Source organism: Schistocerca nitens, chromosome 2 (assembly GCF_023898315.1).
Source record: "Schistocerca nitens isolate TAMUIC-IGC-003100 chromosome 2, iqSchNite1.1, whole genome shotgun sequence".
NCBI classification, from domain to species: domain Eukaryota; kingdom Metazoa; phylum Arthropoda; class Insecta; order Orthoptera; family Acrididae; genus Schistocerca; species Schistocerca nitens.
The window spans coordinates 1048668615-1048685576 of record NC_064615.1 but is presented as its reverse complement, the minus strand read 5'-3'; the positions used below and the strand labels follow the sequence as shown (position 1 = coordinate 1048685576).

General features: G+C 42.1%; 1 protein-coding gene and 1 non-coding gene across 2 annotated transcripts in view; both read left to right on the top strand.

The window, feature by feature from the left end:
• The first annotated feature begins 5614 nt into the window (after window positions 1-5614).
• Trnal-cag (transfer RNA leucine (anticodon CAG)) lies at window positions 5615-5698 on the top strand. The gene has a single exon. It is a non-coding gene; the product is annotated as a tRNA-Leu (tRNA).
• A 1154-nt stretch (window positions 5699-6852) lies between these two features.
• Window positions 6853-16962, top strand: part of LOC126237392 (histone acetyltransferase KAT6A-like) — a 295463-nt gene continuing 285353 nt past the window's right edge. The window contains exons 1-2 of the mRNA XM_049947479.1: window positions 6853-6975; window positions 7837-8613. Of these exons, the coding sequence (XP_049803436.1) occupies window positions 8044-8613 (570 nt within the window). The 5' untranslated portion in view covers window positions 6853-6975; window positions 7837-8043. The remainder of the gene's footprint in view (window positions 6976-7836; window positions 8614-16962) is intronic.

Here is a 16962-nt window from a genome sequence, read left to right as displayed (position 1 = left end):
GATATAAGCCCAAAATGCTAGGCATAGCCCTCACTAGAACACGCGCTACAAGACCTAACAGGAACCATATTGCAGGCAGCGGAAGATGCCATTCCCCCACAAAGGTATGGCATGCCCCCACAAGTACAACTCCTGGAACATTCGCTATCCCAAATCCAACACAAGAACAGAGTGGCAAAAGAGTGGAAGATCACCAGAAATCAGGCCACTGGGAGGCTGCTCAATCGTCTACAGAGAAAGATGAAGGTAGTGCTCAATGAGCACAAAAACCAGCAATGGCAAAACAGCTTCACAGCCCTCAGAGTATCCGATCACACACTATGGCAAGCAACCAAGCAATTTACCTATGGACGCACTAGGTTGCCGCCACTGCACGGTGAGTGGGGTCTGGCCTACAGCCATGCTGAAAGGGCCAACGACCTCGCCGACACCTTTGAGAAGCAATTTCAAGCGGCAGAACCTCAAGATGAAGAACATAAAGAGATAGTCCGTCGTCAACTGGCTGTCTTCCTCAATGCTGAGGAGGACCCAGAAGACGAACCCCCACTTTACGCCCCTGAAGATGTGGCAAAAGTAATTAGGTCTCCCCAACAAAAAAGACGCCAAGTCACGACAATGTCACCAACCACCTAGTTAAAAACCTACCACCCTCGGCTATCGAACACGTCGCGAACATCTTCAACGATATTACTCGTACCTGCGAGTTCCCAGCTTACTGGAAAAAGGCAGAAGTGGTCGCGAAACACAAACCAGGGCCTGCATCTCGTGGTCGTGCGGTAGCGTTCTCGCTTCCCACGCCCGGGTTCCCGGGTTCGATTCCCGGCGGGGTCAGGGATTTTCTCTGTCTCGTGATGGCTGGGTGTTGTGTGCTGTCCTTAGGTTAGTTAGGTTTAAGTAGTTCTAAGTTCTAGGGGACTGATGACCATAGATGTTAAGTCCCATAGTGCTCAGAGCCATTTGAACCACAAACCAGGGAGAGACCCTTTATTCCCGCAGCACTACAGGCCGATTAGCCTCTTGCCAACTCTCAGCAAGATCTATGAGCACCTCCTGCTAATACCCATACGAGGTCACATCACCAATGACCGACTTCTGCCGGATTTCCAATTCGAATTCTGACAGAAGCACTCTGCCCCACAGCAGATCATCAGATTGGTGGAAGGAGCCACAGAGGGCTTCAACCACAGAGGCTACTGCGGGATAGTGCTACTTGATTTAGCCAAAGCCTTCGGCTCAGTATGGCTTAAAGTGCTATTATAAAAGCTATAACACAGGGGTTCCCCGAGAGCATAGTCAGACTAATCCAAAGCTATCTCACCAACAGAACTTTCTCTGCCAATGTAGAAAGACCCACCCCCACCTAAAGGAGTATTTGTGCTGGGGTGCCACAGGGATCTGTCCTGGAGCCTGTTTTGTACAGTCTGTACACTGCAGACACTCCACGGCCCCCACGGCCCCCCTGGTGCACACTGCACAGTATGCTGACGACACAGCCTTTTACACTCGAAATGCGAATAAGGACCTGGTCATCCAAAGGCTACAAATGGTTTTAGATAACACAGAAACCTGGGCCCATCGCTGGTGCACCACCATCATCCCTGAAAACACACAGGCTATGCTGGTCACCTGGAGGCTCGGAAGACGCGGACCCCCTCAACGCCCCCCCCCCCCCCTGCCCCCTTCACCTGCACCTACCTGGATATGAACTCCACTGGCGCAGATCCGCCAAGTATCCCAGCATAACCATATACTCGAGACTAACGTGGAAACCGCACAAAGACGAGGTCCATAGGAAGGTCTGCGCCAGAATGTCCATCCTATACCCAGTCCTCAACACAACAAGCACCCGCACTCAAACACCCAGTAATGGAATATGCCTGCTTTGTCTGGGGATACACAGCGAGCAGCATCTGGACAAACTCCAGAGACTCCTGAACCGTGCCCACAGGAGGGCACTGCATCAACCCATGGGATACCCCATCGACGATCTGCACGCCGCTGCCAAAATCCCCCTCCTCAAAGAAAGATTCCAAGATATGGTAAGGGTTTTCTACGAGAGTCGGTATGACATGTCCCGTGATAAGCACAAACGCCCAATGATCATCTTCCATGATTAAGTCGAAGAGAAAAATCGTAAAATCTATGAGTCCTAATACCAATCCTGAATCCTTAAAATACCCAACATGTCGCCAACCTCAGGCAAGTACAAGACTCCACCAGAACACCACCACAATACACTGACAGCCAAAACAATCAAAGATAATCACACACACACAACACACATTGTGGAGTAAAAGCCAACAGACTATAAACTCCTTCATACACTTCCCCAAGGATGGGAAAATAAAAGGTGAGAGAGAGAAGCAGACAGACCATTCCATCAGAACCACCTGATGGTGGCAGAAAGGTTATTTGCTGAAATATCGTGGGACTTCAAAGATTACATCCGGCTGAACACCCGAGAGCCCTGGAAACAAGAATGATGATGTTTGGTTTGTGAGGTACTCAACAGCTTGGTCTCAGCGCCTGTACAGAGTCCCAATTTTTTCACACTCCAATGTTTTGCTCAGTCCAATCTAGACACTATCACGAATGATGATGATGAAATGATGAGGACAACACAAGCACCCAGTCCCTGGGAGAGAAAATCCCCAACCCAGCCGGCAATCGAACCCGGGACTCCGTGATCCAGTGGCAGCAACGCTAGCCACTAGACCACGAGCTGCGGACTTAAGGAAAGGAAAACCTATGTTTACACCATTTGTAAACTTAGAGAAAGGTTTTAACAATGTTGACTGGAATACTGGCTTTCAAATTCTAAAGGTGACAGGGGTAAAATACAGGGAGCGAAAGGCAATTTACAATTTGTACGGAAACCAGACGGTAGTTCTAAGAGTCGAGGGGCACAAAAGGGAAGCAGTGGTTAAGAAGGGAGTGAAACAGGGTTGTAACATATCCCCAACGTTATTCAATCTGTATTTTGAGTAAACAGTAAAGGAAACAAAATAAAAAATTGGAGTAGGGATTATCGTCCAGGGAGAAGAAATAAAAACTTTGACGTTTGCTGATTACACAGTAATGGTGGGCGAGACAGCAAAGGACTTGGAAGAGCAGTTGAACGGAATGGACAGTGTCTTGAAAGGACAATATAAGAAGAACATCACCAAGAGCAGAACGTGGATAATGGAATGTAGTCGAATTAAATCAGGTAAATGGAAATGAGAGTTTGGCGTAATTGACCGGGAGGCCCCTTGCGGGGCAGATCCGGCCGTCTTGGTGCAGGTCTTATTACATTCGACGCCACATTGGGCGACCTGCGCGCCGGAGGTGGATAAAATGACGATGAAGACAGCACAACACCCAGTCCTGAGTGGAGAAAATCTCCGACCCAGCCGGGAATCGAACCCGGGCCTGTAGGACGGCAATCCGTCAAGCTGACCACTCAACTATCGGGGTGGACATTGAATCAGGTAATGTGAGGGAACTAGATTAGGAAATGAGACACTTATAGCAGATCAGTTTTGCTATTTGAGAAGTAAAATAACTGATGATGGTCGAAGGAGGGAGGATATAAAATGTAGACTGGAAAGGGCAAGAGAAATTTGTTAAGATCGAGAATAGATTTAAGTGTTAGGAATTCCTCTGTGGAAGTATTTGTATGGAGTGTAACCATGTATGGAAGTGAAACATGGACGATAAATAGTTTAGACAAGAAGAGAACAGAAGCTTTCGAAATGTGTTGCTACAGAAGAAAGGTGAAGATTAGATCGGTAGATCATGTAATTAACGAGGAGGTAACAAATAGAATTGGGGAGAAGAGAAATTTGTGGTAGGAGCCTGACTAGAAGAAGGGATCAGTTGGTAAGCTACATTCTGAAGCATCAAAGGTTCAACAATTTAGCACTGGAGGGAAGCGTGGGAGATACAAATCGTAGAGGGAGACCGAGAGAAAAATACAAGAAGCAGATTCGGAAGGATGTAGGTTGTAGTAGTTACTCGGAGATGAAAAGGCTGGCAAGGATACAGTTGCATGGAAAGCTGCATCAAACCTGTTTTTGGACTGAAGATCACAACAATAACAACATGTTCAAATGTGTGGGAATTTCTAAGGGACCAAACTGCTTAGGTCATCGGTCCTTAGACTTACACACTACTTAAACTAACCTATGCTAAGAACACACACACCCATGCCCGTGGAAGGACTCGAACCTCCGGCGGGAGGGGCCGCGTAGTGACATGACGCCTCTAATCGCGCGGCCACTCCGCGCGGCGAATAACAACATACTAAGCGATATGTGCAGTATCTTTTTTTTTCAGATAATCTGTGACAGAAGGATGATCGACGGCGAATGTGAGTGTAAGTGTGAACTTATTGCTGCATTGTTCCATATATTTCAGAAACCCCAATTAACCGGTATATAACTGTCAGTGACTCTACCACCGTAAAATTCAATATCCATCATTCCCACTCACTGTTCTCAGCATGACGTAGGGGGAATTTCCAATCATCCTGTATGATTTCTGCAAAATTAGTTTGTGGCACAACTTGACTAGAAGAAGGGATCGGTTGGTAGGACATGTTCTGAGGCATCAAGGGATCACCAATTTAGTACTGGAGGACAGCGTGGAGGGTAAAAATCGTAGAGGGAGACCAAGAGATGAATACACTAAGCAGATTCATAAGGATGTAGGCTGCAGTAGGTACTGGGAGATGAAGAGGCTTGCACAGGATAGAGTAGCATGGAGAGCTGCATTAAACCAGTCTCAGGGCTGAAGACCACAACAACAACATGTTGTTTATCAGCATTCCGAACATTCACATAATTTCCACTTTATATGGTGCGTAAAGTGCAAGTCTGTGCACCCCATTGCCAGATGGTTCAGAGATTAAGCAGCGGACTCATTTCCGGAGGACTGGGGTTCTAATCCCCGTCTCGGCCAACCGTAGGTTTCCTCTGGGTTCTCTTAATTGTGTAATACCATTTCCATGTTCGTTTGAAATAGACGCGGCCTATTCCTTCTCCTTCGTCTCCAAATTCGATCTTCTGCTCCGTAATTAATAACCTCGTAATCGATGAGACGTTAAACTCTTTCCTCTGTTTTCGTCAACAAAGAGATGTTTTCTGACAATGAAAATCTGAATTAATGGTCAATGATGCTTTTATCCACACCATCGAAGTTTTCTTTCATAACCTGTGATATGTGTTCAACAACTCCTAACAAGCGTTCGTAACATGCTGACTGTAAACCATAAATGGTAGTAGCTGTATAATAACGAAGAAAAATAGAATGAGTAACAATGGTCGATGTTGACAGAGTGTCGTATGTTTATTAAATTGATTTTAGGTTCCAAATAGTAATAATGTTATTTTGATACTAACTAGAATTTTTTAAAAAAGAATTGTGAAGCCCCATTGTAAAAAAGGGTTTGTTCTCGGGTAGAAATATAATGTGGAAGCGATGTGTCCAGGAATTAAAAAACAAATGTTGCTTTTTAGATAAAACGCTTGATCCTGAGTCCGTTGTTGAATTACTGTGTTTTAAATATTTACAACAATGTGAAAGATTCATGATAGTTCATCTTTATACAATTAACTAGATAACTCCACGGTACGTCAGGATGGCCGAGTGGTCTAAGGCGCTGCGTTCAGGTCGCAGTCCACTTCTGTGGGCGTGGGTTCGAATCCCACTTCTGACAAACTTTTTTCGGTATTAAACTTTTGATTTTCTTTCCATATGAAGCAATGCCGAAGATCACACCACAATGGTTTTCATTTAACCTGACCCCCTTCTGACAGCACTAAAAATTTTACAGCAAGTTCATAACATATTATACGTGATTTTTCGCTACATTTATGAACGTTAGCTCCGAGTAATCCATTTTGAGATTGATTTAGCACCGAACGCATACCAGTTGACATTAAAATTCACCGTGTACCTGAGTAATATAGCCTCTTCGTACGTTAGTAAGTAGTTTCACGACGATACTAAGCAACCACGTCGAAAAGCGCACTAAGTTGCAAGAAAACGTTTTCAATGTGCTTTCCGGCAGCTATACTTCTCTCGAGGTTTAGCTATCGGCGCCGCTTCAGAGGTACGATAAGAGATGGCAGCACGAGGTCTGTGACTAGTGAGTATTACATGAATGGGTCAGTTCACACTCGGGTGTCTGTGTGTCGTGCGTTTTATAGGTTATAATGCCGCCAAAATTGGCCGCGACTATCTTCAGTGAGCGCTCATTCTTTTTTTCTGCTCTTGTGGAATTAGAATATTTTTTCGTAGTTTCAGGTACCGCTACTATAAATTATTTCGCCGTAGCACCCACTTATAATAACATATTCTTTAAGACATATACAGCAATCCTGTGCAAATTGTGACAGAATTCAACAGTTTTGCAAGTTATTTTAATTATGTTAACACCCACCGTTTTTACTCAGTGATAGGATTAACGATAATAATAATCTTGAATAACACCTTTATTTAATGTACACACTTGATAATTAGCCACCATGAACTAATAACCGACATTTCCAGTGATTAAAGTGATGAAACAGTAAAAGCCAACCAAATTAACTGTAATGTATTTATTTTCGCATTACATGCAGCCGCCAAACGAACCTTTCACAGCAGTATAGCATCCTTTTGATCATAAGGAGGTTCTCTTATTTGCTATAATGTCTTTCAATCTGATAAAAATGACTGCTGAGTGCTTGTAAGGTGTCAGACAATAGCGTTAAAGATGTGCCATACATCCTTGTTGACATACCAAACTTGAGGATTGAACTACAGATTCTCGTATAATCTCACAGCCTACGTTATAGCATGAATGCACGGCAGCCATCTTGCCTGTAGTGTAAACCTTTGTTGATTGCGTGAAGTTGTGTTTTCACCACAGGACGTAATTTCTGCCGTGTGTATAGTGACTGTGGATTGTTTAGGATTTCTTTTCACGAATGTAACTGCCGTAAACTTAAGGTAAGTTTCACTTGACCTGTTTCTCACGAGGAATTGAGTAGGAATTTTTTTTCCGCGCAAGCCTGTGCACTACTTGTGAACTAATAGGTAGACAATGTTTATATGGAACTTTGATGAGCATTTTTGCAGCGGGGAAGTATCGTCATCTCTAGGTAGGGTGTGAATAATTTAGTCTGAAGTTTTTAATAGCTTGTCGTTCCAGTGGTGGAGGCTAGTGTGCTTTAAACAGAGTGAAATTGCTGGAATATAAAATCGGTAAAACCGCCCAAGATGGCTGCCCGACGGGATCGGATCACTGGGAACGGAACACGTTCGCTTTTAATTCCGAAGTGGCGGCATTATGTACTAGAAATATTTTACCTGACCTTATGAAAATGTTCTCAGAATACTAGCGCATCATGTTGTGCATTTTTTATTGTTTGAAATCGTCGTGTATTTACGTAAAAATGTGTTGAGAAAAGTGTTTTCTTGGCAACGTTTCACTCCGTGGATTGAGTGCATTTCAGGCGCAGGCATTTCGATTTGTTCTGACGCGCTCTCGTCATTCAAGTAGAAACAGTCGTCCGCGCATTACGTGCATCGTGGCGCTCGTGACTGTTTAATATTCGGGATATATTTGTGCTTAATTTCGTTGTTTAGTACCACTGTCGTTGTACATATAGACCTCATGTCATCGAATAGTGCAGCTTATTAATTTGTTATTTAATAATGCAAGTTTCTGAGTAACATATTTATTCATTTTGAGTTTTGTATGAATTTTTTAACAAGAACAGATTGTCTTTCATATTGTTTTCGTAGTATTTGCTTTTTAATGCCCCCGTAACAACTAATCCGTATTTACGTATTTCGTTTTTGTTTCAGATGCATGCAGAATTCTTTCGTTAAATGTGTATATCCGAAGAAGGTGAGGCCAAAGGCGGGACGCTGTTTTCTATATCCCGCCGGGTGCCGTCGCCAAAGTTTCAGAAGAATGTGACTGTGTGAAGTGCTCATACGTTTCGTGTGTTACAGGCTAGACCTGAGTTTATTTCAGAGTGAGAGTGTATTACTTTCGTTTTATAAACCCTCATGATGAAGGATAACGAGGCGGTATCGCAGGCGACGTGGGCCAATTGGATCTTGGAGGCAATCCGAAAGATCCGTAGCCAGAAACAAAGGCCGTCGGTAGAGAGAATTTCCCATGCAATTAGGCAGCATCATAGTTATCCGGAGGAAGTTATTGCCGAAAATTTAGAGCTCGCAGTTAAGGAGGGTACAGTGTTAAAAGTTTTTAACAAGGGCCAGAGTTCGTACAAAGATCCTGGCGGAGTGCAGAACAGGCAGCTGCTTGTTACCAAAGGAACAGATTTAACGAAAGTAGTGGTAAAAGCAACGAGAGAATTAAATGAAAGAGAGGGCTCTACGCTTAAAAGCATTGAAAAGTACATTCGCCAGTCTCATGCCGTTAACATTACGTCTGATGATGTAGACTTCCGTGCGTTATTGCGCATTTCATTGAAGCGTGCCGTGGCTCGGGGACTTCTTTCGCAGGATGGCAGATTATTTCGGCCTGCTACGTACGGTCCTGGTGGAATTCCAAAACGTTATGCTGATGGATCGCCTCCCAAGCAGCGCAGGGCACCAAGTCCAGAACCAAAGGTAAGGCTTCAGAATTACTTTTAAACAATGTGTATGTAGTTTTATTCTATTTGTTCTGTTTATTTTAAGATATGTTTGATGCTTAAATTAAGGATAATGTTCTACATAGTGAGAGATAATTTGTATATTCCGTTCGATAAATTTGTTGTGTGGCAGATTTGTGCGCTTGTTGGGTGAGGCCAATAATTTCGTGGTGCTTTTGTTTCATCCGTACCTCTGCATTTCAAATAATTGAGTCATGAAACCAGAATTTGGTAGTGGTATTTAAAAACAGTTTAGGCCAATGTGTTATCAGAGTTGGTGCAGACGTTATCTTTGCGGACCACGTGCTAGGGCGTGCCCCGCGGGTCCAAGGAGTGGGGAGTGGGAGGGAACAGACGAAAGCGCGCCAAACTGCAACAGACCCCCACCTCATAGCGATGATTTTGATGGTCGTGCAGAGGCGTTCCGTACTATCCAGCACATTTTAGTACTATGTACCAATGCCTGAAGTGAAACCGTTTACATGGCAGGCTGTGATGCCTCTAAATTCTTATTTCTTTACTGGCGGAGGATAGTAAAGTGTCTAAATGATATCGCCGGGGTATTTAACAATGGGTGCGACGTACACAGCTCATAGTACCTAATTTTGGTATTCTAAAAACTTGATTTCATAGGTGAATGCCACAATTCTTCCGCACACGTGAACCATTAAACTACCATCACAAAGTGGTCAGCTCCCGTAGCATTTGTGTTTGTAATTTAGAACAAATAGAAACTCATGTACAATACAGATAAACATGAAATTACTCAGTTTGGCCATCTACAATAAAAGCTTATTACACCCTCTGGCACAACGGAAAATTTTAATTTGCTTTATATATCATATAACATTGAAATAACCGGTGTTGTAAGAATGCGTTATCTCCTGCAAATAGAACACACCGTGTGTAATACCTGTAAGGAAGTAGGAATTCCTTACACGGTGCAAAATACTTTTCATTAGTAGTAGTTAAGTGTTTTCTCTCCCCGAGTACCACCGCGCAGACTTTTTCTTCCATCATTTCACGGACAAAAATTTTCTGCGGCGCTAATACCACACGAACGACGGGTAAAAGCGTAGCTTTTATTCGCCTTATGTATCTTGACAATATTTGAAGCAACATTTATTTTACAACATCCACACCTTACGCGTGTTTTGAGAATTATCCGCCCGCGTTGTGAAATCGTCACAGGGACAAGAGCTCCGTAAACGCGGCGGTCGGGTATCAATAATTCGCGTCGCCTGAGCAGGGCCGTTGCGGCCGGCTCGGCACGGCTCGGTCCGACTCCCACGGCCGGCGACCGCTATGGCTGCCTCCGCTGCGGTCGTTACCCGCCGTTGCCGCGGCCCCGTTGTCTTGTTCGGTCGTATCTGCTTAGAAACAAAACACGCTGATGCAAAGGGTTTCTGGATTAGATGTCTCTTTGTATTCCTCTTATGTTCCATTGTCACATGTACATTTTTAGTGATGCCATGTGTTTCAAACCCAAATCCACAAATATTTGGAGAGAGATTCCTGACTCAATTATCTGCAACGGTGCATTGCAATTGACAGCGATTTATTATTTAAACTATGGAAAGTAATTTGTAGCGATACATTATATTCAACATTCTATCCATCGGCGATATTTTCTTGAAGCATCCTTCACATGTAAGCAAAACAGGACCGAAGATGGGTTTCTTAGTAAAGCATTCATTACTCTAAGAGTTTAAAGTATCCAGCCATTTAACTTATAATACCGTTTTCGTATTTGGTGACTATTAAAATAATTTCCGCAGCAGTCGAAATAAATTACAACGCGTTCTGTAATGCGAAACAGTTGTGATTCTGGCAGAGTGACATTTAGTAATAGAAGAGAATTTACAAACTGAAAAATCTAGTTACCTATACGACAGTGAACGCGACTTCTGGATTTGAGTTGAAAGCACAATCAGAACGGAAGTCTGCGCGCATAACTGATTGTGCGGATTTTAGAAGTACCGTTAGATTTTTTCGTATTTACAAGTGCTGGGGAACTTTCACCACGTACCACAGATTGTTAAATGTGTCTGTAGAATTCAGCAGGCAGTGACAGTCACAATCTCTCGGGAGAACGTTCCGATTTATGTGACATAAAACGGACGCAAGGAATACTGCAGAAATTTGTGTAAAATTACGCATTAAATTTATAAATAAAAAAAAATTCCATGCTGAATTCCAGCCGTGTAGATTGTACCGGTGAAAAAAAAATTTTTTTTTCTTGTTACTGCTGTAACCGTACTGACCGCCGCGATATGGCAACTGCGTATGTAGGGCGGCTGGAGGTGAGGCTGCGCGCTGGGGTTCTGCGTCTTTATTATGTAACCGCGGAAAACCATGGCCAACTGATTCTCTTGCTCGCATCGCACTCGCTCGATTATCTTATGTCAGGATGTTAGACGTCATTCTCTCGATTCCAACACTTCAACACGCAGTCGTTAGCCGTTGGTGATCCTTAGTTTTACGTTTTGTCAAAGGAAAGGTTCTAGCAATTTCTCTCCTCTCCTGGCATTTGACTCTGGGTTTATTGCAGTGCGGCTACATTTGTGCAACAATGTGGGACGATTCTTACTGAATAATGATATCCTAGTTCCCAACTTCCGGGAGAGAATCAGTAACGACAATATAATTTAAGAACATTACTAGTTGGAGAATCTAATGGTTCACCTTACTTATCCTTCAACTTTCTTTTGATGATATGGTGAAAATAGTTTTGCAGTATACGTCAACACAATTGGGTACCATTGCACCACAGAATGCTGTTAATACATTTTGAGTCATAATGCTGCACCATGCTTCTCTTTAGAATCACCTTCAGTTTGCCAGAATATAAAAATTGGCTGCAGGAGGAAGGATAAAAATAAAAATACCGGCCACAACAATCTGTGCTCAGGCAGAGCTGAAATTACGGCGAACAGATTTTCAAGATCAAAATATGGTATTCAAATTAGAATTTGAAATAAATCTACGTTTTGTGGAAATTTTTGTTAATACTATATCGACATAGTAGATTCATGTTAAACCACTTGGTTAATGCTACAAATGCATAGATCATCGACCCATTTTCTTAAAATTTGCACAGAAAAAGAGCTGGCAAGATACCTTCCATTACCAGTCGAGTAAATATTTTGTTTTATTGTTGTCACATGCAATATATCGCATTAATAAAAACGATGTCCCGACTAGGATAGAAAATGGTTATTATTTACAAAGGTTACTTTTTTCGATCATAGTTGGCCAGGAAGTTTCGCCGTAGGTAGTTTCTGAAAAGTGTTTTTTGTTTTATGTTGCAGAATGATGTATATCATTCACGAGTTTGATATTTTCTAACGGAAGTTTATAAAAATCAACACATGAAGTAACCTGAAAATGCATAGTAGTTATAACTATTTCCTTACCAGTTTCGACACAAAACCTATTCTTTTCATAAATCATTCGTGATCGAGAATACACTTCCTGCAATAGCATTAATGTAAGGCAGAGCTTACAACAAACGCAGCATGAGCTGCAGATTTTTGCAGCAGTTATGAAATGTAAGCAAGTTGACAGCGGGACATTTAAATCAACATAGGATGCCCTCGTAAAATACGCGAAGTCTTGTCTTCCTACCGTAAATAATTTAATTGCAGTTAGAAAAGACAAGAGTAACTTCAAAAAGGCAGTGCCAAACAATTGCTTTAGAATGTTTTCTGTGTCTAGCTCTAGAGCGTGTGCAGAGTATGGAATGGTTAAGGTTCCATTTGTTACGTACATAAATGAAAAGTCAAACTGAACGACACCATTCCCATTTTTTTAGGATTCAGAAATCGTGAGAGAGATGCGCGTGACAGTTTTAAGTTACACGTGATGTGCTTATTCTTGTAAAGTACAGAAAGCGTTGCCTCACAGACAACGTTCATTCCGAAACAGATTTATATTTGAATTCGAAAATTCATTAAATTTTATGCGGTGTTCGCAAATGAATCTCCTTTCATCGCTAGACGAAACAGACCGTGCGTGATATTAGTCTTCTTGATACTGAGTCGATATTCAGACAAGGGTGTGTAACAGTTAATTGGTAAAGATTTTGAATACCGTTATAAATGTCGACTGTGCATCAACACACTGTATAAACCATACACTCATGAAGCTACATGCAGTGTGTGTGGTATTACGTTAAGCAGTTAATATTTCTGTATGAAAGTGCGGTTACTTGAAACGTAATTAGCTCATTCTTTTAGAATTTTTAAAGTACCGAGAAAAGCTCGATCATTTCTATTGAAAGTCTGCTTTGATAAAAATGAACTACGGAGAAGTCTATTCCAGTTTGAAAATTCTTATATCAATGACCATGTCAGATAACGAACCAAATTTCGTATGGGCATTGCGCAAATCACAAATCAGTCTTATACAAAGTGTATCCTTAAACCAGTTAGTACTTTGGTGATCAGCCAATAAACATGGAAACAACGTAAATCCCTAGGATTCGTTATTACCTCTGATAGAGCAGTTTAAAATTGTGAACGGAATAGGTATTGGAAACGGATATGTATCATAAATTCAGTTGATAAATTTTTGCAAGTTCAGTTAACAATGCAAATGTACTTTTGAGTATAACCAACGCAACAGGTTAACATGTAACAATTTTTCAGAAAGGAAATAAACAATCTGCTGAAGACAGCTCATAAAGTGCTGCAACATATGTGGGTTAAAACAAAACTACAAGACGGTACCTTGCAAAAGGAGGAATTCCTCACCAGTTTTTCGTAGTAAGCACGAAAAACAATAAAAACTGCAACATAGGCTAGGTGACTATAAAACCATCCACTGCGAAATCCCTCGCTCATAAGAATAATCTAACCCGTCTTCTGCACAAATTTCAAAGAAGTTTATCTCCTGCTGCTTGGTTGCCACTAAATCAATGCAAGATCACATCTGAAACCGTCATTATATCAGGAATGAAAAAGGGAAACACTATTAAAATTGTTGGATTATTCTTTTTCAGTGCATACACAAAGTACTATAAAAAGCCACAACTAACTTGACATGTCGTTTTGCTCGTATAGTTAATAAACACTTTTTCTGCCAGTAAACGTTATTTGCAGTTACACCAGTTTTAGTTATACTAATTGTTTAGGTATGACACAAGTATTCTAAACTGGAGTTTTATATATTTAAAGCAAGAATTCAATTTTGGCACGAAAAAGAGTACATTGGCTCCCCCTTGTAGATGCGTATATTTCACAGGATATCCCTGATTGTCAACTGCGTAAGGTCAAATATATTCCACCCTGTACTGGCATTGAGAAATAGGTTTTCCTTGTTTTGTACTGTGCTGCATTTCCTTAAAATCTCTTGCTTGGTATTCTGAGTTGGTGATCGGGAATTTTTAAATGCGCAGTTCACAACCTTACTATGTTTGGCTTAATGAAGCGACAGAAGACAGCTGGATTAAAAGAAAGAATAGCCATTGCCACACATGATCGAAGGTAGATCCGTATCATCTGCTGCGAAATCCATATTTCTGTAGCTACGCACAGTTAAAATAAAGTTTTGGGGTACTTGTACGTGATCAGCACTGTATGCAACGGCCGACAGCTGTCGATAGATGTAAGTAAAATAATGTTAATAAATGTAAATAAACGATAATGTCGAGATAGGCTGCTACACTGGAATCACATTCAACCGTCGAGGATTGAGGATATGTTCCTGGAGCCATTTTTAAGGAATTATCACATAAAGCTAGGAGTGGATAAGGCAGCGTCAAACGAAGATTTATGAAAAGAAACTTAGAATGTTATTTAGATTCAAATCACGTAGTTTAAAACCATTGTTTGATCAGATCGCCGATTACTGTTCACTGTTTTTACCAAGTTACATTACCAGAAAGCGGCCAGTAAAGAGCCGCGCGATTCATTGTCACGGGTTTGTTTTGTCAGAGTGGCGCTCTGACAACACTGTGGTTCGATAGTTCTGGTACACTGGATGAATGACGTAATTAATGGTAAAATTACCAACAGTATTGGTAGGGAAAGAAACACGAATGAATGGGTAAGGGAGAAAATGGAAACCGACTAGTTACCTACGCTTGTTTATTTGTTCAGCATATAATTAGAACCGCACAGCGTTCAGTGTTAGTCAGTTTTGTATTTTACATCCTTACAGAATGTAAATAGCATTTTATAATTAATAAAAATTTGTTGATCGCCAAACTTTTTTGCGTTTTTGTAACCAAAGCAATTACTATTCATGGTTTATGTAGTGTACCAAAACTACCGAACCACAGTTTTGGCAAAGCGCAACTCAGACTAAACAGTGCCATCACAAGGAATCACGCGGCTCTTTACTATGCGCTTCTGGTGGTGTAACATAAAAACGATGACCAGTAATCGGCGAGCTGATCAAATATCGGTTTTAAGCGATGTCATTTGAATCTAAATAACATTCTAAGTTTCTTCTCATAAATCTCCGTTTGATACTGCCTTATCCACCCCTAGATTTTTGTGATAGTTCCTTCAAAAGTCGCTCCATGCGCATACCCTCAATCCTCGACGGTTGAATATGATTCCAGCGCAGTCAACCCATATCGACCTTTCTCGTCTATTTACAGGCATTAACATTATTTTATTTATATCTATCGACAGCAGTCGGCCGTTGCACGAAGTGCTGTCACGTACAAGTCTTCTAAAATTTTATCATCACAATATGTACCTGCGGAAATGTCACAACGAAGACCCTAATTGCAGTTTTTTTGGTTTGCCGTTTCTTATTATACCGTATTGTTGAGGAAATAGTTGTCTAATGCTTTATGGTAAGTCTGTACTGTTTTATTTTATTTTTACTATAGCATCCCACTGTTTTAAGTTACAAAACAGTTTTTTTAATAAAACTTGAATTAAAAAATGACAGTTTCAATTTTGCTATAAATATTGTTAATTTTTAATTAATAGCATAATTGTGCAGAACAAAAATGAACCTTAGGTGAGCTGGCCTTTTATATTTCATTTCTCAGTGTCTATAAATCTAGTGCGACACTAAACGCATGCGTAAAGAGCGTTGTTTGTAACGCCCTAGAGGTATGCAACTCACCAAACGTTGTCGCAACCAGGGTACAACCTTGACTGGCAAAAGCTACTAGTAAAACTACAGTAGTCTACGCTTACTTATGATAGTCTACGGTAGCCTATTGTGGTGTTACTACTCTAGCATCTCCCGAAGTTGATTCCTAATACGCGACGTGGCGTGTAATGGTGCGATGCGATGCGTTTTTATGTCCCTTATTTCGTTAGATGTGTCAGTTGTAACGATTGAGCCACTTCATACGTAATATCAAGTGCTCTGTAACATACGAAACAGTCAATCGGTGGTAAAAACAGTGAGACTGACTGCTTATGTGGTGCGAAGAAAACAAGCCGGTCGGGACCGTCAGCAAGAAGGTTTGAACGCCTGCGGGAATCATTCGTCAGGGGCTCGAATAGAGGACACAAAGTGCACGCACCTCGCTTTTATAGTTCATGTTCTGTCATGCATGGCCCCAAGTGCTTTTCAACTACGCCTCGGCGCGTATTACGTAAGTGGGAGAAATGCTGTATTTTCTGCATGTCTTTTTTGTTTTTGGCATTATTGTCTTCTGAAACCCGAGAGGTACCTGCGAATAACCCAGTATTTATCAGAGCGTAGTGAATATTAGTTGATCGGGTTGTGTCCATTCCGCCGAGTAGTTTCTGTCGTCTGAGGATCTAGGATGGCTCGTGTTAAGCGGAAGTTGGGCCGTGGCGCCTCTAAATTAGCACCCCGGAAGCCGTGGCCAGCGAACTGTGTCGCCCGGAAGGCGGCGTATAATTTTTGAGCGCGCGGACAATAGGCGAGCCTCGCGTTACGCCTCCTAATTGGCCCGCGGGCCTGGAGGCCTGTGACGACAACAAAGGCGGCGTGGACCGACGCGACAGCTGTGGCCGCCAACGGTCGCCGCCGCTGCCGCCGGACTGGTTCTGCCCGCTCCCCTGACCCGGCGCCGCTGCAGGTATAAGAGGAGGCTGTGCCTGCACCAGCTCGCCAAGGGCGTTGCGGCTGCTGCAGCGTCACACACCAACCACGGCGTCTGACTGGCCCAGTTAGCGCTGCAACATGTTTCCTATCATTTTGAAAATAGGTATATATCAACCAACGTAATCTCCTGTGCGCCAACAGTCATCGTGGGGTTACATAGTGTAACAAACGTTTCTGCTTTGTGAGTCAGAGGTGTAATGTCACAAATACCTCTTGTGAGGTACGAAAACACGCCATTATTATTTATTTTATTTACATCGCTTGTCGACCGTCTAAAGAC